Raw genomic sequence first — 24,452 nt, 5'->3', positions numbered from 1 at the left:
CATTTGGGACTGACAGGATAAACATGAATACTAGTAAGGGATGAATACTACATTGTGAGCATGATGCTTTGGTTATCAGCAGCTGGTACTGCATGTTTTGCAGGGGCTGCAGGAGTTATAATGGATTCAGAAGGTATCAGTGAGCCACTCAAAGACCCCCCGCAAAAAAGCCAATGAATGATTATAATGTCTCTCCTATATCCTCAATACTATGGCTTAAGATGATAGACTGATAACTATTCACTTCTAGTTATTTTAGGACATAACATACTTTTAGATCCATGGATGATACTAAATTATAAACTTGTTTAAATATCCATAGAGCATTTTAGCAAAGACAGGTTCTAAAAATCATAAAATCAGATAGATTAATAATGATATAGATATCAAGATTAGATTACAAATGTTGGTCATGGTTCTTACCCACTGTCTTAGTGTTAAAGATGTCATAAAGAAAAAAAATACACCATCAAATACCCCAATATTTATAGACATAGGGGTTGTCAAAAGGTCTTTCTCTGACTTCAGCAAAGAGAAACAATCCAAATTTTATTCTTTAACTACTGATTTAACTCTAATACAAGTTAATACTATTTCTCCTACTGCAGCAAGTTCTCATTTTCTCAAGGCCTTTTCTTCAACTTTTCTGGAAATAAAATGTCGTATTTGCCACCTTCAAATTAAAATGTTATCCTCATAAATATTATGTACCAGGTTGGTATATTCACTTAGATGCTTTCCATATTTCGGGGTAAACAAAGACATGTATTTAGAGCTGTATTAATTATTAAAGCAAAACACAATCCAACCAAATATCAAGAGAAATTATGACCTTCCCATGCAGTTGTCTGATACAGAAAACATTGATTTTGACATATCTCTTTTTATTCAAATACCGTTCTGATCACTCATGGTCCAAGAATATTCAAATAATAAACCAAAAAAAATCCCAGATGGTAAAGATTGGTTTTCAAACATTATAGCCAATGATGCTGCGCTTGCCGATGATCTCGCCGACATAAAACCACATCCACACCTCAGTGGCCACCAACCCATTCAGCAGAGCTTCCTGGGGGGGGGGGGGGGGAACGACAAAAAAGGAAGCATAAACTTTACATCTTTTTGTTACACATTTAAAACTATTATTTTATAGGATTAAGTGACAGAGAACATAAGGATGCCATAAAATCAGAGAGCAGTTTTAGTCAAAGTCAAGAATGACTGATGTTAACTTTTGTTCAACTGCTGAGAAGCCTTGAAATCAGTTATGTAAGGTAAGTAGTTCAGAGCTTATAAATTCTTTTAAGCAGCCTTTAAAGATCTGAACTGACTTAACACTTTCATTATTAGTTTATGAGACACTTTATGAGCTCCACAACAACCCACATCCTGGAAATAGCTGACACATTAAGACAGGGCATTCATGAAAGGATGGCTATGGGAAGAAGGCAAGTCTCTGAATAGACATTTCTGATAGAGAAAAATCTGTTGAAAAATAAGACTCTGTTCTTCTCCTTTAGACATCATTTTTATGCACTTACTATTTGCCTTAACTCTTGTATTTAGTAATTATTCAGTTTCACAAATTAGTGTTTTACTGCCTTGAAGAGAAAAAGTAAATAGATAGTTCCAGAAAGCACTATTATATGTAAGTGCAAAAATGGATCTTGAAACTCTAATTGAAAAAAAATACCCTTCCCCTTCAAATTAGATCAGAAATACTGGAAATTTCCTGAAAAAAATATCCATATTTTCCAGGATGTAGTTTCTTAAGTCAGCAATAATTTAGTTATTTAGAGTTTTTTATCCCATGCTTCAATCACGCAAGCAAACATAAAATACAAGTTCCAGCCCAGCTGGCCTGGCTCAGTGGTTGAGCTGGGAGGTCACGGATCAATTCCACAACCTGGGTTAGGGTTCGATCCCCAGTGTGGGGCATGCAGGAGGCAGCCAATCAATGATTTTTTGTCATCATTAATGTTTCTGTCTCTCTTTCACTTTCCCTTCCTCACTGAAATAAAAATATACTAAAAAAAAAAAAAATACAAGTTTCAAATTCTTATAATTTTTAATTCTATCTTCACACAATTCAATAATCCTTTATAGCATATTATATGCTTGTTAGGTTTTGATATTTTTATCCTTCATGTGAATGTTAGCTACCTGCTTGTGGTATATTCTAAGAGATCTTTTCACCAAATTGAGAATAGTTCTGACTCCAGATGAAAAAAAGTACAGAATGAGCAAAGTAAGCCATTCTGTTTTAGTGCACTAACCAAAACGGGAGGAGAAAAATGTTGCCCAGAAAACACTCACTTCTTTGTTATAGCAACAGAAAAGTAAGATATAGAACAGCCCAATCAATCAGCAGTCAAGAGATTATCTCTCATTATGTTACTTTCAGCCTTACTGGGAAATACATACATTAATCAAAACAATCAGAAAAATCCCAAGGGAAGACATTTTCTGTTATGCATATGCTATTAGTTAATTAATTAACCCTCACCTGAGGATATTTAAAAAAAAAATTGATTGCAGAGAGAGAAATATCGATTGGCTGCCTCCTGTTTGCACCCCAACTGAAGATGGAACCCGCATCTCTCTGGTGTACTGGATGACGCACCAACCAACCGAGCCACCCAGCCAGGGCCAGGCGTTTTCAGTTAGCACATAGTTACCTTAACGGTGAGCTGTTTGAAGCTACCAGTTTGAGCGCTCCGGACTATTTTTTTGAAGCTCTGAATAGCTGTAGGGATCTCAGCAGGGGTTGGAGGAATCAGCTCAACCTTGGCATAGTGCCAAAATGTGGCCAATCGAGGCTTCGAGTAAGTCACAGCAGCTGGAAAACAAAACAAAACACAACAGGATGAACTCACCAGAGACCGAAAGAAACAGATGTATGGGCTGGACACACATTTATTCAGGCATCACAGCCATTCACGGCTGGCATCAAATGTGCGCCAGGTGTGAAGGTCAATAAGGGCCTTTTAAAGATGCAGAACACCTTTGTCACAAGGAAGTTCAATCAGGCAGGAAGTATAAGCACTTTCAATTTTGCCAGACTTCACCAGTGGGCAGCGAGTACTGTTACTTTATTTATGAACTAGAAGCCTGGTGCACGAAAATTTGTGCACAGGCGGGGAGGGGACATGGGAGGTTGGCTGGCCAACCCCGCCCCTGATCGGGGTTGGTGGGGAGCCAATCAGGGGTGGGGCTGCAGGCAATTGGCTAACCAGCCCCACACCCTAGTTGAACTCCCAGGTTGAAGGGACAATTTACATATTAGCCTTTTATTATGTAGGATGGCAAATCTAGTTATCTGTAGTTATTAGAAGTTGGATTGAAAAACAAGAAAACAGCAGTAATGTAACACTTTCTTGGTAGAGAGATCAGAAAATTTGGAGGGAAGAGGTACAGTTGGGGAGGAAAGGAGCTATGCAGAATGGCATCCTTCAGAATAAGATTAAAACTTGTGCCCTAGAAGGCTTTGCTCAGTGGATAGAGTGTCAGCCTGTGAACTGAAGGGTCCCAAGTTTGATTCCGGGCAAGGGCACATGCCTGGGTTGCGGGCTTGATCCCTAGTGGGGGGTGTGCAGGAGGCAGCCCTTCAATGATTCTCTCATCATTGATGTTTCTATCTCTCTCTCCTTCTCCCTTTCTCTCTGAAATCAATAAAGAAATATATTAAAAAAAACCAAAAAACAAAACTTGTCACAATACTGGCCATAAATCCAGATGGAATTGTACATTAGCATCCATTTTTGGTATCCTTATCAATACGTGATGGACTAAATCTTTTACAAAAGCACAGTTGATCCTCCTTCAAAACATTACAAATAATAAAAAGAAAACCTACATGTATTGTTAACAGCAGCCAAAACTCAAATCTATTACCAATTCCTCAAAGTATTTACTATTTCAGGAAAAGAAGATTTTTAACAACCAGTGTGTAGATGTAAGACTACGGTAGTGATTTCATCAAGAGGAAGGCATTTTATTAAAAAAAAAATTACAAGACAAATGTAATAAAAGCACAAATGCATGAACATCCACAAAGTGTCTATTCTTCAAAGATAGAGTCAAAGCTTCTAGTACTTTTTCTATTATTAATTGCCTGTGTTTAGTATTTCACTACTCGTAGAATTACTATTTCCTTCATCCTCTGTGCTTAAGGCTATGGGCAAATATTTTTTAAAACTGATTTTATGGAGAAAGGGAGAGAAGGAGAGAGAGGGAGAGGGAGAGGGAGAGAGAGAGAGGAAACACCGATTTGTTTCCTCTATTTATGCATTCGTTGGTTGATTCCTGCATGTGCCCTGACCGTGATGAAACCTGCAACCTTGGTGTGTTGGGACAATGCTCCAAACAACTAGCAGCCAGGACAATGGGAACTTTAAGGAGACACAAAGTTCTTGGAGATAGCTCTGAATAGAACGATAAATGCCCGAAGATGGGGCTATCAGAAAGTGCAGAGTCTGTCCTGGCCAGTGTGGCACAGTTGGTTGGGCATCATCCTGTGCACCAATAGGTGGCTGGTTTGATTCCCAGTCAGCGCACATCCCCACTAGGGGGTGTGAGGGAAGCAGCTGATTATGTTTCTCTCCCTCTCCCTCCCTCCCTCTTTAAAAATCAATATAAACGTTTTTTAAAAAAGTACAGTCTGTGGAACTCTTTAAAATTTAATCTTTAATTTCACCCTTAAAAAAAAAAAATCAGTACACTGTACACAAACAGTGTTCTTTAGGAGAAAAGTTACAGCTAGAAAAGCAAAGCAAGAATAAATCCCACGTTACTGGATTAGAGTTGGAGACATTCATATGAATTTATGTTTAATATATGCATATAGAAACAATCCTATATAATAAAACCCTAATATGCAAATGGACCAAACTGTGGAACGACTGCTTGCTATGACAAGCACTGACCACCAGGGGGCAGACGCTCAACGCAGAAGCTGCCCCCAGGTTGGGGCCGGTGAGAGGGTGGTGCCAGTCAAGATGGGTGCCAGCAGGGGGTCCCCCGATCACCCCACGGATTGGCCCTGATCACTGGCCAGGCCTAGGGAGCCTACCCATGCACTGGGCCTCTAGTTACATACATGCATGTGTACACAAGGTTTAGTGTGTACACACATGCCCTTGTTCACCAAGAGGGCCTAGAACAATGATATAATTTAATAGCAAGGAATATATCTAGTGCCTAGCTTTTAGTTTCAAAAAGCCATTGTCCAATAAAAAGGAACTAGGGGCTCCTTGGAGAAATGGCTGATTCTAAGGCTGGGGCAAGGAAAGTAAAAGATGAGCCTGAGGCATCTTTTAGTACCAGGAAGTAAAGGGGGCAGTCAGGACAGAGGTGCCAAACTGAAGAGTTCTCAATGGTCAAAGCTGCAACAACCTGAGCACAACATAAAGAACATGCTTCTGGAGTATGAAGTATGAAGGTATGGAGTATGAAGTAAATGTAGAGTCCATACAATAAGTGATTGAGCAGATAAATGAACGGGAAAGAGACAAATCTTTCTCAGAATTCCATTTACAGTACTTCCTCATCCAGGAGATCGACTCCCTGCTGATGGCACAGCTACCCCCGGCCCCTACTCCAGGGGTGGGAACGTCTGACCCAGACCATGTAGGCCCTCAAAATCATTTGGTTTGGCCCTGCCAATGCATTAGGGGTGAGTTAATGACATGTTTGATCTAATAAAGCAGTTTATAAGTATCCAAATGGCCCTCGGCAGAAAAAAGGTTGCCCACCCCTGCCTTACACCATGGGCTAGACTTAGTTACTTGCTTGTAAACAATAGCAAATGGACAGGGAAAAATAACTACAGTGAAGAAACCTAGGGAACATTACCTTCACCAAGTGATGAAAGCTAAATATCACATGCATCCTGTGATTAGATGCACTTCACTTCTGTGGGATTCTTTCTCAAAACCCATAGCTCCAGACTGACATGAGAAAAACATTAGACACATCTAGATCGGAGACCATCCTTACAGGATACTCACACACTTACAGACACCTTAACACTGTCAAAGTCATGAAAGGTAACGAAAGATTGGAAAATTGTCACACCACAGGAGGTAGGGAGATTGACAAAATGCAATGCGGCACCCTGGACTGGCTCTTGTAACAAAAAGATTAATAAAAAAAAAAAAGAATGGGTGAGCCCTGGCCGGTGTGGCTCAGTGGATAGAGCATCGACCTGCAGACTGAAGGGTCCAGGGTTCGATTCCAGGTCAGGGCACATGCCTGGGTTGTGGACTCAATCCCAGTGTGCGGTGTGCAGGAGGCAGCAGATCAATGCTTCGCTCTCATTGATGTTGCTATCTCTCCCTCTCCCTTCCTCTCTGAAGTGAATAAAAATATATTTAAAGAAGAAAAGGGTGAAATCCAAATAAAGTATCAAGCTTAGTAAAAAGGGGAAAAAAAGATACTCTGAACTTTGTGGGGAAATTTAATGCTAACATGACTTAATTTGTAAGATTCTTTGTCCTCCAAGAGAATTAACACATACAGTAATTTTAATTAGACATTTAACATTCACATTTAATAAGCTGAGCCATATTATAAAGCAATATATTTCCACTTTCAAATTCTGACCCCATTTGACTTCTCCTTTCTGAGTACTTTTGCAAGAATAACCACCATTGGATGGAACTGGAGAGCATTATGCTAAGTGAAATAAACCAGTCAATGAAGGAAAAATACCACATGATCTCACTCATTCATGGATAATAGAGACCATTATAAACTTTTGAACAATAATAGATACAGAGGCAGAGCTGCCTCACACAGATTATCAAACTGCAGCGGAAGGCCAGGGAGGGTTGGGGGGCAGGAGGGAGGGGGGTAAGAGATCAACCGAAGGACTTGTATGCATGCATATGAGCATAACCAATGGACATAAGACACTGGGGGGTAGGGGAAGCCGGGGGTATTGTCAAGGGCGGGGGAAAAAAAAGGACACATATGTAATACCCTTTGTAATGCTTTAAGCAATAAAAAAAAAGAAAAAAAGAATAACCACCATTATCTTTTAATTATTCAAAATAGTAAAAAATTTACCTATTTCATGATAAAGTTATTTTTGTATTGCCTTTATTTTTAGATTTTATTATTAAAATTCGTTTGCATTTCACCAACACACACAATCTAAATGATCTGAAAGCCACTTGAAACTTAAAAAAATTCTGCCTCATATCATTCGAAGTCCAAAGAATGAAACCCTTATTCCTTCTCTTTTCACTTATGTAAAATTGTAGAGCTTTGGGAAATGTGTAGACTGTTTTTTTAAAAAATATATTTTATTGATTTTTCACAGAGAGGAAGGGAGAGAGATAGAGTTAGAAACATTGATGAGTGAGAACCATCAATCAGCTGCCTCTTGCACATCCCCCACCGGGGATATGCCCGCAACCCAGGTACATGCCCTTGACCGGAATCGAACCCGGGACCTCTCAGTCCGCAGGCCGACGCTCTATCCACTGAGCCAAACCGGTTTCGGCAATGTGTAGACTGTTTACATAACTAGGAGAACAGCTATTGATAGTGCCTGCCGCCGTACGGCCTCCCATCCCTCACGGTTTGTCTGCCGATGGAGGAGAGGCCAGGGAGAAGAGTAGAAAATACCAATAACAGTGTATTTTAAAAATCTATTCGCATTTCATAATCCAATGTGAGCGCCAGCTCCGCAGATCCGCACTCAGCGCTGACGGGACACCCGCATCCGAGAAGCGCCCTCGCCCCGGGGACAGCGAGCCGCTGGCCGCCAGCGCGCGGCGGGAGCGCCGACGGCAGGGCAGACCCTGCGCGGGCTGACCCCGGGTGCTGCCGCTTCTTCAAACGGGAACACCCATGAGTGCGACGCGGCAGGAATAAGCCTAGCTTACAGCCCGTTTGTATGCTTACTGGGGCAGGGATATTCGTCCCTGAAACCAATGCCACCTAAAAGTCCTCCCAGAACGGCGTGGCTCAGCGGCTGAACACCGACCAACGAGCCAGAGGTCATTCCCGGTCAGGCACAGGCCAGGGCTGCAGGTCCGACCGCGGTGCGGGGCGTGCAGGAAGCAGCCAGTCAATGAGCCTCTCATCACCGATGTCTCTCTCTCTCTGGAACCATTAAAAATGTGTATTTAAAAAACCCTCCCAGAAGCTGGCCAGTACAGAAAGCAAAGCCAACGTTCAGTAACTCACGCAGCCTGAAGGACTTCTGCAGACGCCAAGCGGACAGGCTGACGAGGCCCTTTCGTCCTTTCCCACACCGCGGCCCCCCTTTCCCCGATGTCCCCAGAGCCACGCTCCCCATATCCGACCCCAGGGCAGCGGCGGCCCGCGGCCCCTCGGCGCCCACCGCCAGGGCAGGCTCCGCTGCGCTCACCGTTCACCAGCGCGGGGGCCTTCTCCGCGAGGTTCCGGACAAACTGGGCCATGGCGCCGGGAGGGACACTGCAGCCCGAACCTCCGGCTGAATGTCACCCTCGCAAGGACCCGCCGAAGGACCCCGCTCCGCGTCCAAGGTCAGGCCGTCCTCCTCGCGCCGGCCCACGATATTTAGATGTCCCACGGCCCTTCCGGAATCCAGCTGGTGAATGTAGCTTCTTCAGCCACAGAGGAGAGTGGGCACGAAAGGGCGAGAGTCTTCGAGGAGAACCCAGGATTCCCGGGGGAGCAGGCACTTCTTGGGGCAGTCGCTCGGAGCCGGAATGCAGCGCATGCGCCCTGAGGCTCTCTGGACCCGTCCTCCACGCTTCCGCCCCGCCGCCCGGAGCCGGAAGACGGCGAAGGGAGAGGAAGCGCATGCGTCCTGCGGCTCTCTGGACCTGTCCTCCACGCTTCCGCCCCGCCGCCCGGAGCCGGAAGACGGCGAGGGGAGGGGAGGAGAGGTGCGTGCGCAGAGCGGCTCCTTGGACCCGCCTCCACTCTCCGCCCAAGGTGCTAGCGCTTTGGAGAACTTAGGGAATGAGGGCTTGCGCTGACCCTTGCAGGCCAACTCGTACGGTCTACAAAGCCAGAGAGGCTCCTGGCCAAACATGTCAAGTCCGGGGCAGAGCAGGCGCCCCACAGCCTTTCTTTAGCTGGAATTCCGGTTCCCCCTCGTCCTCTTAAAAGGATTGGAATCCTATTCCCCCAACTCCCTAACCAGCCGCGGGAAACTATGCAGATAGGAGGAACAAAACCACGTTTACTGAGGATTCCCGGTGTGCCAGGCATTTTGATATAAAGAAAGCTGTAAATTAGGTAGTGTCCTCGTCTGATAAATGGCCGCGTAGCTATGAATGGCAGAGCCGGGATCTGAAGAGGTCGCAGTGCAGACAGCAGTATGGGATTAGGCGTGCTGCTGACCTGGAGAAGGTTGCATGGATGTATACCTGGACGACTACCTACTACAGAGTTGAAACTTTATAGTTGAGCATGACAGGAAGAAAACATGTAGTAGGGAAGTGGCACTTGAAAAAAATGACTAAGGTGCCCCGGGGAGGCCTGAGAAGAAGTAAAACTTTTGGATGGATGGAATAGAGGTGGGAAGGAAGAAAAACTAGGAGCCAAGAGCAGGATTTCGGTGGAGTGATCCAGCTGCCTTATACTAAAGAGAGGTCAGTTAAAGATGGGGACGTTAAGTCGGCAATATGGAAACATTAGCTGGAGCAGTTTCAAAAGATTAGAAGTCAGAGTGAATGAATGAAGAAACATGGCTGTAAAGGAAAACAAGTCAGAAAGCCACACAGGGATGTGGAAGTCAAGGGAGAGACGGGAGATAGAGAAGGGCTGACGTCCTGATGAAGCAGGAAAGCAGGCTGGAGGGATCAGCCTTGGGAAGGTGGGCCTTCCCCACAGGGGGATGATGGGAGAGAATGTTTGAAAGTGAAAATTCTTAAAAAAATATATATATATTTAAATACATTTTGATTTTTTACAGAGAGGAAGGGAGGATAGAGTTAGAAACATGGATGAGAAATATCGATCAGCTGCCTCTTGCACACCCCCTACTGGGGATGTGCCGGCAACCAAGGTACATGCCCTTGACTGGAATCTAACCTGGGACCCTTGAGTCCGCAGGCCTACGCTCTATCCACTGAGCCAAACAGGTTAGGGCGAGAGTGAAAATTCTAAGTGTATCTTTCTAGTGAATTAGAAGGCAAGGTCATCTGAGTGTGAAGGGTGAGAATTTGAGAAAAGAGGTTAGAGTTTGGAATAGTTGTTGAAGTTACAGACACAAAAGGGTTTTGGGCAATGTTAGAAACCACAAGTTGATGGTAAAGATGGTGTCATTTTTCTCCAACAATGGTCTGTAGTTTGGATACTGGAACAGGGGAATGGTTGGGTTAACCTAGGCCGAGGTCTTGCACGGGGCAAGGGAACATGACAGTAAATGAAAGACGTGGGGAGTAGGCCAGATAGTGAGCGAGCCCAAAGCGAACTGATTAGGAGACTCCTCTTCCAAGACGACTACAGGATCCAGAGGCTAACTGCTCAGGCAGATTAGGTCAGCCAGGTCACAGGCTGAAACTGCTGCGAGCTTTTAATAGTCATAAAGGAAGGGATGACGAAGGTTGTAAGTTAGGAATTCATTTATTACATACAAGCTTTGAACAAATACCCCCAGGTGAGTTTGACAAGAAATAACCTTCCTGGAATGTTTCAGAACACAGTTATGTCCATCAAGTTTTATTTCAGTCAACCTTTTTGTTCTTTGTTTTTTTGTCTTTAAGTTCGTTTCCTGTTTAGCAGGTAGAGCATGTGCATTATGTACTCATGTCACCAACAGCGCAGCATCAGCCCCTGGCTGGTAAAGGCACCCAGTACACTTACGCTCTGTGCAATGGCTGCTTCACAACCAGCATCAAATAAAGTAATAAAGCTTTTGTAGAGTGTGAGACCTTTAAAGTTTCTTTCAGGTTTTACATATCCATTTAAAAAAACCAGATTGCTTGATGAAACCTATGAAATTTCCTAAGTTCAGTGTTACCCTCTTAGTAAGCACTGTTAGAGCTGATTAGAGTCTCCACTTTCCTATCATACTCCAGCAAAGCCAACACATCAAACTAGGTATGTCAGAGAGTCTGCTCTCACAGATTTTGAGCTGGTTTTTAGTTCCAGATAACAAAATACCTCTTCAAGCTTCCAAGTGCATATATGCACTGCGTTGTATCAAAATGATAATTTTTAGTCTCATTTTTGGATGTTCTTAAATTACATGGTTTCTTACCAGTAGTGGCTATGCACCTGCCTATGTAATGAGTTTAAGACATTCAGCAGCATTAATGGTGCCATAGCCATTCATAAATTTCAGGAAAAGGGCTTTAATAATAATTAAAAAAAAGCTTGCCAGAAAAGGCTTACAATCTGAAGACAGACGTGGAATACATATACAGATACAAACATACAGGTTGTTAACTAGAAAGCTGCTGGGAACGCTGCCTTTTGAGGTTTTGTGTCCATTTTTCCTCCAAATTTCTCCTATAAAAACCTGGTCTTTTAAAGAAAACATCCTATGTGATTGGGTTGGGAAGATAATGCAAGGTGGTAGAAGCTTATTGTATACACAGTTCATTCTCAGTAAAGGAGGCTAATAAATATGACATGAAGCTTATTTTAAGGAAATAAACAAATTCTGTCAACCCATGCCTTCAAGGCCCAGGAGGCAACACTGAATTCCTATCTGATGTTCTGGATTTGCACAGCAATAGGCAACATCTTTAATCTAGTGTGGGATGCCCTTTCGTTGTTTTTTTCCAGTAGATACCATCAAAAACATAGCAAGGGCTGGTGACAGAAACTTGGAATATTATGAAATTGACATCTTATTTGAAAGACACCATGGTTAACAATAATGTCCTCTAAATGAAGCAATGACCCGTTTCCAGATCATACCCTTTTTCTTGTCACTTAGGTTATCTTTGGGCTTAGAGGGACAGTGATACAGACAGTCCATAGGGGAATGTGCCTCACTTAGCATGTAAGCTGCACAGCTGAGTAGGGAACTCAAGCTCAACTTGTAAAAGTGGGGGCCACCCAACTATTAACTATACGGGGCTAAGTTGCTATTTAAAATGGTTTGTGGGCAAAGCTGTCCTCAAATTCCTTTGTTAACTGCTGACCAAGGCTGAGTTAGAAGCAGTTCTTGGGATTCAGGTCACAAGCTCAAACATTAACTATATACATTTCACAGTCTCAGAATTTTATCTAGAAAAGTGTGTTAGTGGCCACATACTGTAAATACCTTACCATGGAAGAGACGATTTAAAGTGGAACTCAGTCTACACTAGGCCAATATAAAAAAACACATGGTGTATATATATACTGAGATATACTGTTGATATTAGCGTCTTAAAATGACATTTTTCCTGCTTACAATATTTGTTATCCAACTTCTCTACTTAGCAACAGATTTCCATAAGCTAAATTGGGCCCAACAGCCTCTTTTATTCTTCCACCGCAGAATTTTCTGGATAGTATCAAAACTGCAAGTTTATCCTGTCAGTCCTCTCCAAAATATTGTAGGGGTTTTCTTGGTAATGACAACCCCATGGGACAGTGTGTGTCCTCTACCATATCTCTGAGTTATGGAGATAATACAAAATTAAGAGCTATCAACAGAATTGCATAAGATTCCTTTCTTTTTTCATCTCATCTATCTCACAGTGTACTCAAGCGTAGCTACCTGCTTTGATGTGGAAGGTTACCCTGTAATACTGCAGCGCTGTACAAAAAGAAGAGCTGAAGTCTGGGCCACGAAGACTAGTCAATACCTTGAGAACACAGGGCTTTTTGACGATATCAGCTGTCACTGAAATATGTGACCTCATATACTTAAAAGCAGTGATCACCAAAGACGTCTGAGCAGTTCTTGGAAGAAAAATAGTAAGGTGGCAGGAAGTTTTAGCAGTGGAAATTAATATAATTTAAGGTATGAAACGGGAGAAGAAGGAATAGGGAGAGAGAACAAAGGGTAAAAATTAGTGATGATTTCCAGACTTGGTGGGGGTATAATTATAATATCCTGTAAGCTAGAAGAGCCTTGTCAAGTTCTTAGGAATCTTAATTATCATAATCTGAGCAAGAGCAGTTCTCCAATTTAGTAAAAAAAGAAAAAAGAAGAAAGAAAGGAACAGAACCAAAGAGAAATCACAAACAACTGTTTATCTTCACTCTGGGGTTGGTTTTGGTTGGCTTAGGTCGCAGTATTTATTCAAGTTGCTCCTTCTGTTGTTTCCTCTCTGCGAGCCACCGTTGGATTTTTTCTTTTAGTTCTGTGTTTGGCCGGATCTGGTCCATGGTGAGGGGGCTACGGTTAAAGGGATCTGTTTGGTCACTGGGACAAAGAGAGAAAGGAAAATGGGGTTATTTTCATCAGTTCTAACATCCTAAGCCAAAACTAGAATACCTGGGATCTTACTTGGAAACTGAAGCTAGAGTGCATTTGAATGAAGTGCTGAATTGAGGTTAGAAAGAATGATTCAGGAGGTTTTTTTTCCTTTTCAGATTATTTAGCTACTTTGTCTTTCTGCTTCTAAACAAACTTTATGTCAACATTGTTCAGATGTCCGATTCCGTTTCCCTCTTTGGAGACCCTGCACACTCACGTCAGCAGGAAGAGCTTAGTTTTAGTGACGGGCTCTCAAAACAGAAGGAGATGTCAGGGGATAAAGCCTTGTGAGCGGACACCTGACCCAGTCAGCTGACTGCTATCCAAGTAGATGCAGATCATGGCTTCCTGACAGGTAGGAAGGTTTATAACATACTTTAAGGGCTGGTATATCTTCTCCTTTTTATTCTGAGACCCCAATAAAATATAAATTTTCACTCACACTTTGAAAAGATGTCCCACCTAGCACAGCATCATGCATATAGTGAATACTTAATACCAAATACCATGAAATAGGAAATCCTTTTCCCCCAATATTTAAAAATTGTATTTCCTTAAATTTGGGTCAACTTCCATAACTTCATTTTAAACAGGCAAGTCTCTCAGACCCTTTCTAGGCAATGCTGCCCTGAGAGAGGCAGCCGGGAGCTCCCTGGACACCACGACTGACAGCAGCAACAGCAGGAGATGTGAGTTAACCCGTGGGATGAATACAGTTTAAAGCCTGAATAATAAAAAGATACCCCTACCTTTTATATTTTTATAAAATTAAAGCAATTTAAATCCACTCAGACTCCAGGTTAAAATATTTTATAACATGTTAACAAATTATTTCCTTAAGGAAGGAATAGATAAGGTTAGACCAGTATTTCACAACAAGGTTTCTTGTTTTGAATATTTAAATCCTTAACAATCAAGTGATACACCTCCACCAATGCCTCCCCATCACATTAACAGTAAGTCACCTCTGGCACCTACGGGGCGCACTACCCCGTGATCAGAAAGCTGGGAGAAAAGGTGCAGCAGCGGCCGTCCGTACCTGAGCAGATGCCTGGCGATGGTGGACCTGTCCACAGTGACTCTGGAGGACGGCAGCACCACAGGGTCAGACATCAAGGTGCTCATGATGGGGTCCAGGAACTCATCGCAGGCGTCCGCGTAGGTCTCCTCTTCCTGCTGCTGCAGGTCTGCGAGAGACTGAGCACAAACAGCCAGCACTGAGCTGAATTCAGAGTGACGGGTTCAAATGCTCAGTAACTGCACCTTAAAGGGTGTCGACCCTGAAAGGGCGTGTTTTAAAGGTAATGACCCTTTACAGTGACAATGACAATTCTTTGCTTTCTAAACAAGCCAAGATAGATATTATGGGATCAAATTTAGCATCCAACCCCAGTTCGGAAACTTCCATTGGCTCAGCTGTTAGTAGTTAAGAATGGGTTAAAGTGTTAACAGGAAAAGAAGCACATCACATACATCTTTCTGGCAACAGTCTTGTTGTAAATGTCAGAATCTAAAATGGGAGGAGCTGGAGGGTTATTATTTGCATAATCACAGCCACTCATGAAGTTCCCGGGGTTAGGCACGATCAGGTATAAGAATGTAAAAGCGCCTTTAACCTTTGATTCTCTCGTGACTCAGGGCCCCATCTGGCTAACCTGGAGGCAAAGATGAAGCCCAACTCAAGAAACAAGTAACCCGATGACGGGGGCCTGACATCAATAAAGACAGGTTCCTATCAGACACTGTGCCGTCATTTTTCTGTTTTCATAACTGCTAATGCAGCTCTGTCATACCCCAAAGGGATTACTAGCTAAATACAATGCAGAATTCTAATCTTTAAAATATGGCTATTCCCACATAAGCCAACTACCAATCACAAATATACAGAACAGAGAAAACCAATAAAAATAACCAGAACAACTCATTTTGAATTCTATTCTAAGAAGTTCTGCTTTTTAGCATTAACAATATAGATTTTCAAATCTATTAGTAACACTGCACAAACATTTTCATAAAAACAGCCTATAAAACTCTGTATACTCTTCTAGCAGAAGCTTCTTAAATCAATTTTTCTATTCTCACTCTCACACTAGAGAAAGTAGTAGTAGTAGTAGTAGTAGGATTGCCTGGCCAGTGTGGCTCAGTGGTTGAGCATGTACCAAAGAGTTGCTGGTTCGATTCCTGGTCAGGGCACATGCCTGGGTTGTGGGCTTGATCTCCAGTAGGGGGTGTGCAAGAGGCAGCCATGTTTCTCTCTCATCAAAGTTTCTATCTCTCCCTTCTTCCTCTCTCTCTAGAAATTAACAAAAAAGCATATTTAACCGCCCCCCCCCCCCAATAAATTGAAACTAAAAAAAAAAAAAAAAAGTAGTATTGCCTTGGTTAGAGCGTCGCCCCCATAGGCCAAGGTGGCAGGTTTGATCCCTGGTCAGGGCACATACAAGAACCAACCAATGAATGCATAGATAAGAGCAACACGTATCAATGTTTCTCTCTGTACCTTGCTCTCTCTCTCTCAAATCAGTAATAAAAAAATAGCAGTATTAAGAATTCAGTAGTTCTAGTTATTGACTAACCATGTTTATATTTTCTCAAGGCAATGTTTCTGCCTATCCTCCAAAACAGGGTAAAGAGCAGTACAGCTGAGTCAATAATGTAATTTAAAAAAAAAAGTTTTTCTTGATCTTTAGAGAGAGAGAGGAAGGGGGAGAGAAACTTCTACCTGTTGCCTCCCGTACACACCCTGACCAGGGATCGAGCCTGCAACGTGGGTATGTGTCCTGGCAGGGAATTAAACCAGCGGCCTTTCCATACATGGGACAATGTTCAACAAACTGAGCCACACTGGCCAGGGCAACCATGGGATTTTTATAGAACATGTTAATAAACAAACCCTCCTCCTTCTCACCTTGATTCTCTCTGCTAAGTTGGTGAAAGCCACAATCATATCTCCAGGCTTATTTATTTTCTTCAGAACTCGGATGGTCTGTGCAAGAAGAGTCGGGGAATAGGAACGTCCATCTTTGGGCACAGTGGCACAGAAATTCTCCTCATTCCTGGAAGGTCAGCATGGGAGGGAAATGGAGCATCAGAGGAGGTAATCAGTGGGTTGAGGGACAAGGGTCCCCATCACTTAAATGCCATGAATGCTCTTTTGATAAACATTTCTAATTTTTAGGAAGGTCTATCAAGTATTCTGTGGCTTTAAAGGAATACTGCTTTTCCAAACAACAGTACAACCAGCAAAGTTTATCTTTGTACAAATCAAGGCAGAATGTTGGAAATTCTGAACAATGTCTGTCCCACAGGTAACACAAAAATCTCATTTAAAACTACAGAAGATCCTTTCATCAACCAACTTGAAATGAACCATTTCTTTTCTACTTCCACATTATTCTATTATCAAAGCCCCCAATTAAAACATTAGCATCCCCCTCTGGCTTGCCCAATTTAAATCTCAAGTACCCAAGATTTAAGTAGATAGTGCAGATATCTGATACGAGCTGCTGGGGCTTGAAGTCAAATTCACTGAAGTCCTTGACTTTCAAGGCCCCCATCTTGGGGCCAACCAGGTGCTGCAGGAAGTAGTTCAGCATGGAGATGATGCGCTCAGCCAGGAAAGGGTGCACGAAGAGTGATTTGATCTCTGGAAGGAAAGCCAGACTGAAAACTCAATCCATTAGCAATCTTTTACTTATGTCTTAGAGTTTTGCTGGGAGACCTCTGGAGACTACTACTTTTTAAAATTACATAAGTAATTTTAATACATTTTCATTGCAGTAATATTAGAAAATATAGACAAGCAAAAGCAAACAAACAAAATGTAAAAACTACCATCCAGAAATAAAGACTGTTAACACCTTGTTTATACAGTTGACCCTTGAACAATATAGACTTGAACTGCATGGGTCCACTTATATGCAGTTGCTTTTTTCAATAAATACTGTAAATGTATTTTTCTCCTCCTTATGATTTTCTTTTTTTATACTTTTATTGATTTTAGAGAGAGGAAGGGAGAGGGATAGAAACATCAATGATGAGAGAGAATCATTGATCAGCTGCCTCCTGCACACCTTCCACTGGGAATTGAGCCTGCAACCCGGGTATGTGCTCTGATCTAGAATCAAACCGTGACCTCCTCGTTCATGGGTCCACACTCAAACACTGAGCCACACTGGTTGGGCTTCCTTAGGATTTTCTTAATAACATTTCTTTTCTCTATCTTACTTTATTCTAAGAATATAGTATATAATACATAAGACATACATATGTGTTAATCGACTATATATTATCAGTAAGGATTGCAGTTAATAGTAGGCCATTAGTAGTTAACTTCTGGGGAGTCAGAAGTTACACATGGGTTTCCCACTGTGCAGGGGAGGGGGGTCAGTGTCACTAACCCCTGCATTGTACAAGGGTGAACTAAATTTTAGTATAACTTGGGTTTTTGTTTGCTTATTTTCAGAGAACCTATCATTAAATCTTTCTAAAACTCTTTACCAGAGGGGAGAGATCAACCAAAGGACTTGTATACATGCATATAAGAATAACCAATGGACACAGACACCAGGGGGGTGTGGGCATGAACGGAGTGGGGTGGGGCGGCAATGAGGGAATAAGGACACATATGTAATACCTTAATCAATAAAGAAAAAAACAAAACAACTCTTTATCAGAAATGTAAAATTCCCAATAGGATAATTTCTAGCAGTTCTGCATTTTGGGAAATGTTCTTTCTGGAAGTTTCCATCTGTCACTCCAATCTGGACTCCTTGCTCTGTAGGTCTGTTGCGTGGTGGTTATACGAGCTCCTTCTACCATCATCCTGGGAACTTCCTTTGTGTCTCTTATAGGATTCCATCTAGCTCCTTCTGGGTTTATTCTCTCATTTTGATAGAGTGTATCTTTTTTTTTTTTTTTTTTTAATGTTTTTATTGATTTTTACAGAGAAAGAGAGAGCCTCCTACTAGGGATTGAGCCTGTAACCTGGGCATCTGCCCTGACTGGGAATCAAACCATGACCTCTTGGTTCCTGGGTTGATGCTCAACCGCTGAGCCACACCAGCTGGGTGAGTATATATTATTGTAGCTTTGATGAAAGTAAATTTGATGCCTTCATGTCTGAAAATGCCCTTATACTTTACCCTCTAATAGAACTGATAGTTTGGCTGGGTATAGGATTCTAGGCTGAAAAAAATATTTCCCATCAGGAATGTGTTCCAGCTTCAGATGTTACTGTTGTGAATTTCAAAGACATTTTAGTACTTAAACAATGTATATGACCTGACTTTCTCTCTGGGACCCTGTAGGATCATTTTTTTACCCTGATTTTCTGAAATGTCACAATGATAAATCTTAGTATGGGGTTTTAAAAAATTCTCTGTGCTAGCCACTTGATGGCTCATTTCAATTTAGAGCAATCATGTCAAACTCAAAGGCTAACACAAGCCAAATAAACAAGGTTTAAGTTTATGTGGGCTGCAAAAAAACAAAAGCTTCAATTTTCATAGAAACATAGGTTTATTTTGAAGAGTATAGTATATATAAAAAAGAACAAGAGCAATGATAAAATTAATGTTTTCTTCCTGACACTTGGCATCTCTTCTCTATTATCATTCTTACTTCTGGGGAAATCTTGTTCTCAGTGATTACGTTCAAAACTGCCCCAAGGTGAATGTCAGTAATTCTGGATCTGACAGGAGACTTATTTCCTCTCATAATTGTACTTCCAAACATGGAAATAATTTCATGTGAATTTTCAAAGCTGGCAGGTAAATATTTATAAAATTTAGGCACGCCAACTTCACTGAATTTTGCCTTTAAATCTGAATCGCATTGAATCTCAATTACCTGCATTTGCATTTGATTAGGTACTGATTCTATATTTATTGAAAAAATTAAAGAAAACTTGTCTTCCAAAAATTTAAAATCTGCAAACCTTGTTTCAAATTCAGTTCTAAGGCTTAAAATTTTTTGGTACGATGCAGTTTCACTTTAACTTGATTTATTCATGTTGCATGTTGGAAAGTACATTAAATCTTCATTTTTCAATTGCTTTTCCCAAAGAACTAGCTTACATGTGAATGCTTTGACTTGGTCACACGTTTGTAATAATCTGATCTTTTCCTTGCAGTTTTAAGTCATATAAGTGTTTTGTTATATCAACCATGAAGGATAAATCCTGCAACCATATTGTGTCAAAAAACAGGCTTATGTCTTGATTTTTAGTTATTAAGAACTGACATATTTCTTCTTTCAAGTCCCAGAATTGTTTAAGAACCTTGGAGCAGGATAGCCAAAGTACCTCGATATAGTAGCACAAGCCGGAATATTTGCTAATTCACTTAAGAAAGCAGAGAACTGTTGCTGATTAAAGCTTTGAGATCTTATGAAATTGATAATTTTTTTTTCATAGATGTCAACACATTTTCCATGTTTATTACCTTTGTGCATAATACTTCTTGATATAATGCAACGCATATGATGAATCTTGGATCTGTCATAAATTTCATTTTTTGTTTTTTGCAGTAATGCTGCAAAACCATTGTTTTTCCAGTCATTGAAGGAACTCCATCTGTAGCTACAGAAGTTAATTTTGAGAGAGGTAGACTGTATTTTTGAAGAAGTTTAACAACAAAATTAAATATATTTTGTCCTGTACTAGTGTTACGCATTAGTACTAGTTCCAATAATTCCTCAAAAATGTTGAAATCCGTGTCGCAAGGACAAAGAAACACAGCTAACTGAGCTACACCTCCAATGTCCATACTCTTGTCACAGGCAATGGAAAAAGCTTAGAAACTAGATCATTTTGCTTTGATCTGAATACTTAAATTGTCAGCCAAATCAGTAACTCTTTCCGCAACTGTATTTCGAGACAAAGAGATTGTTTGAAAAGACTTCAGATTTCCAGGACTAACAATTTCTGCAGCTTCAGACATTCCTTGATGAACCACCTTCAGTAAAAGGTTTCGAGTGTTTAGCTATCAACTCCGAAAAGACGTACCTTGCGTGAACCACTGCTTCACTTTCTTGTGATACTTTAGTAAACATGAATTGCTGTTTTTTCAGTCCCAACTTGAGCTCTTTCAACTTTTCTTGCCTCATTAATCCCTCATAATTATCATATTTTGATTTATGTTGTTCATAGTGACAATGAATGTTATATAACTTTGGTACACTAATAGCATTATTACATATCAAGCAGATTATTTTAGTCTTTACTTCACAGCAAAAATACTCCAATTCCACTTTTCTTGGAAATTTTGATGTTCGTCAGCAATTTTTCATTTATTTTTACTACCACTTGATTTTGATAGACATGCTGAATACAAAGGGCTGAAATAAATGAGTAATCGTTAACATAAAATAGAACATTTTAATAAAAATTAATATTTTTACTTGAACATTAATTACCAGACACTGAATAACTACACAAATTAATAAGCGTAACACAAATAAACCTATTTTTCTTGTTCTCCAAAAGCAAAATATTTCCTGTTGTGCACACCAAACAAGTCAGTACAAGACGAATGACGTGGCCATCAGCTGCTAAAATATTCGCTGCTAGTGTTAGTGGAGAGAAATGGTGCGCCTGCACCTAAGGGAAATGAATGCAACAGGATTACAGTAATCAGTCGTTAGCGAATGTTGTAGTTTGTTATTAATAACTGTATAAAATAATTGTAAAAATTAAGTTACAAAATTTTTATTAAAATGTTTCTTACATACCGTTATATTAGCTGGGCTGCAAAAATATTCATTGTTGGCCACATGCGGCCTGCGGGCCGTGAGTTTGACATGCTTGATTTAGAGGCTTTTACTCTTGGGGATTTTTTTGGATATTATTTCTTTGATAATCCCCTCCCTAACAGTTTTCTTGTTTGAGACTTTTTAGATAGATCCTTTATTTTCTTCCATCTCTTTCTGTTCTGCTTCCTTTTTTTGAATTCATTTTAAATTTTTTATTTTTCAATTACAGTTGATATACAATATTATATTAGTTTCAGGTATACACCCAGTGATTACTAGTAGACATTACATAACGTACTAAGTGGTCATCCTGATAAATCTAGTACCCATCTGACACCATGCAGTTATAAAGATACTAGAGGACTGGTGCACGAATTCATGCACAGGTGGGGTCCCTCGGCCTGCCCCGCGATTGGGGCAGATTGGGGCTGTCTCACCTAGTCCTGATTGGGTCAGCCAGCCGGGGGGAAGGGACTACGGGATGATGGCTGACCATGGGAGGTTGGCTGTGGGAGTGCAATGACCATCAGGGGGCAGCACCTGCATTGAGCGTCTGCCCCCTGGTGGTCAGTGTGCGTCATAGCTACTGGCCGGTCATCTGGTTGTCCAGTTGTAATGGTCGCTTAGGTTTTTATATATAGACTAGAGGCCCGGTGCATGAAAATTCTTGCACTGGAGCGGCGGGGTGGGGGGGTGGGGGGAGGGTCCCTCAGCCCGGCCTGCCCCCTCTGACAATCCAGGAGCCCTCAGGGCAGGAGGCGACCTGGTGATCAGGGGAAGGCGATGCCCATCACACCCCCCTGCTGCTGCCACTGCCGGCAGCGCAAGCCTTGGCCAGCCCTGGTTACCTGCTCCTCAGGTGGCCCTGGGCGGCTGGGGGGCTGAGGAGACTGGGGGACTCTGGAGGCAGGTGGGTGGAGCGGCCAGGCCCGCCCTGCCATGCGCCTGCCACTCTGGCGGGGCTGAGGGGACTGGGCACTGCCATCTTGTGGCTGTGGGTGCTGCCATCTTTGAGGGCAGGGCAGTCAATTAGCATATTCCCTCCTTATTGGCTGTGGGTGCCACCATCTCTGCAACAGTGTGAGGGCCAATTAGCATATTCCCTCCTTATTAGATAGGATTGACTATGTTCCCTGTGCTGTACTTTACATCCCATGACTATTTTGTTACTATCAATTTGTACTTCTCAATCTTTTTCACCTTTTTCACCCGAGCCTACACCCCTTCCATTAAGGCAACCATCAATATTTTCTCTGTATCTATGAGTCTATTTCTGTTTTGTTTATTTATTTAGTTTTTTAGATTTAATTGCTGGCAGATATATATTTATTCACATTATTCATATTTTTTATCTTTTGTCTTTTCATTTTTCCTTCTTTTTAAAGAAAATTATCTATATTGTTTAAAGTATTATAGATGCCCCCCCCCCCCTTTATTTCCCCATTGACCCCCTCCACCCCACAGCCACTCCTCCCAGGCCTTCACCACACTTTTATCTGTGTCCACGGGCTATGCTATTTGCATATAAGTTCCCTGGTTAATCTCTCCCCACCCAACCCGCATCCCCTCTGAAATGCATCAGTCTGTTTCATGCTTCTCTGTCTCTGGATCTATTTTGTTCATTAGATTCCACATATGAGTGAGATCATGTGATACTTATCTTTCTCTGACTGGCTTATTTCACTCAGCTTAATACTCTCCAGGTCCATCCATGCTGTTGCAAATGGTAAAAGTTCCTTCTTTTTAACCACCACTTAGTATTACACTGAGTAAATGTACCAAAGCCTTTTTATCCACTCATCTGTTGATGGGCACTTGTTTCCAGATCTCAGCTTTGTAAGTTGTGCTGCTATGAACATAGGGGTGCATATATCCTTTCTGATTGGCGTTTCACGTTTCTTAGGGTATAGTCTTAGAAGTGGGATCACTGGGTCAAGAGAGAGTTCTATTTCTAATTTTTTGAGGAAACTCCATACTGTTCTCCATAGTGGCTATACCAGTTTGCATTCCCACCAGCAGTGGACTAGGATTCCTTTTTCTCCACATCCTCTCCAGCACTTGTCATTTGTTGATTTATTGATGGCAGCCATTCTTGACTTTTTAATCTGCATCTCTCTGATGATCAGTGACTGAGCATTTTTTTCATGTCTCTTGGCCTTCTGTATGTCCACTTTTCAGAAATTTCTATCTAGGTCCTTTGCCCATTATTTAATTGGATTGTTTGTCTTCCTTTTGTTAAGTTGTATGAGTTCTTTACGTATTTTGGAAATTAACCCCTTATCAGCTGTAACATTGGCAAATATGTTCTCCCATACAGTGGGCTCCCCTTTCATTTTGTTGGTGGTTTCTTTTGCTGTGCAGAAGCTTTTTATTTTGATGTAGTCCCATTTGTTTATTTCCTTCTTAGGTTCCTTTGCCCTAAGACCGTGGTCGGCAAACTGCAGCTCGTGAGCCGCATGTGGCTCTTTGGCCCCTTCAGTGTGGCTCTTCCTAAGCCTTAGGAGTACCCTAATTAAGTTAATAACAATGTACCTACCTATATAGCTTAAGTTTAAAAAATTTGGCTCTCAAAAGAAATTTCAATCATTGTACTGTTGATATTTGGCTCTGTTGACTAATGAGTTTGCCGACCACTGCCCTGAGATGTGTCGGTAAACAGATTGCTGCAAGAGATGTCTGAGATCTTTTTTTCCTTCTTAAAGAAGACCCTTGCCCGGCTGGTGTGGTTCAGTGGTTGAGCATCGACCTATGAACCAGGAGATCATGGTTTGATTCCCAGTCAGGGCACATGCCTGGGTTGTGGGCTCAATCCCTAGTAGGCGGTGTGCAAGAGGCATCTGGTCAGATTCTCTCTCAACATTGATGTTTCTCTCTTTCCCTTTCTCTCTCTTCCTCTCTAAAACCAATAAAAATATATATTTAAAAAAAAAAAAAGAAGATCCTTTAACATTTCATGTAATATAGGTTTGGTGGTGATGAACTCTAGCTTTTCCTTGTCTGGGAAGCTCTTTATATGTCCTTTGATATTAAATGATAGTTTTATGTTTGTTTTGTTATTTTAAAAAATATTTTTATTGATTTCAGAGAGGAAGGGAGAAGAGATAAAAACATCAATGATGAGAGAGAATCAATCAGCTGCCGCCTGCAGGCCTCTTACAGGGGATCAAGCTCACAATTTGGGTATGTGCCCTGACAGGATATTGAACCATCGCTCAACCACTAAGTCATGCCGGCCGAACTCCGTCATTATTATTTTTTTTAAAATACATTTTTTTATTGATTTCAGAGAGGAAGGAAGAGGGAGAGATAGAAACATCAATGAGAGAGAATC

General features: G+C 41.5%; 2 protein-coding genes across 2 annotated transcripts in view; both read right to left on the bottom strand.

The window, feature by feature from the left end:
- Window positions 1-863: 863 nt before the first annotated feature.
- Window positions 864-8,500, bottom strand: ATP5MG (ATP synthase membrane subunit g). Its single transcript, XM_070426171.1, has 3 exons — window positions 8,381-8,500; window positions 2,679-2,839; window positions 864-1,069 (listed from the first exon to the last, which is right to left on the bottom strand). Exons 1-3 carry the CDS (start codon window positions 8,430-8,432, stop codon window positions 971-973), a joined length of 312 nt encoding a protein of 103 aa, XP_070282272.1. The 5' UTR covers window positions 8,433-8,500; the 3' UTR covers window positions 864-970.
- A 2,059-nt stretch (window positions 8,501-10,559) lies between these two features.
- UBE4A (ubiquitination factor E4A) overlaps window positions 10,560-24,452 on the bottom strand; it is a 55,895-nt gene continuing 42,002 nt past the window's right edge. The window contains exons 17-20 of the mRNA XM_070426169.1: window positions 16,835-17,015; window positions 16,278-16,425; window positions 14,409-14,566; window positions 10,560-13,315 (exon numbers count right to left, since the gene is read on the bottom strand). Of these exons, the coding sequence (XP_070282270.1) occupies window positions 13,189-13,315; window positions 14,409-14,566; window positions 16,278-16,425; window positions 16,835-17,015 (614 nt within the window). The 3' untranslated portion in view covers window positions 10,560-13,188. The remainder of the gene's footprint in view (window positions 13,316-14,408; window positions 14,567-16,277; window positions 16,426-16,834; window positions 17,016-24,452) is intronic.

The sequence above is a fragment of the Myotis yumanensis genome, unplaced genomic scaffold (genome assembly GCF_028538775.1).
Source record: "Myotis yumanensis isolate MYYU_CA2020_CCGP unplaced genomic scaffold, mMyoYum1.0.hap1 SCAF_10, whole genome shotgun sequence".
Taxonomy (NCBI): Eukaryota; Metazoa; Chordata; class Mammalia; order Chiroptera; family Vespertilionidae; genus Myotis; species Myotis yumanensis.
This window is presented reverse-complemented; position numbering and strand designations above follow the sequence as displayed.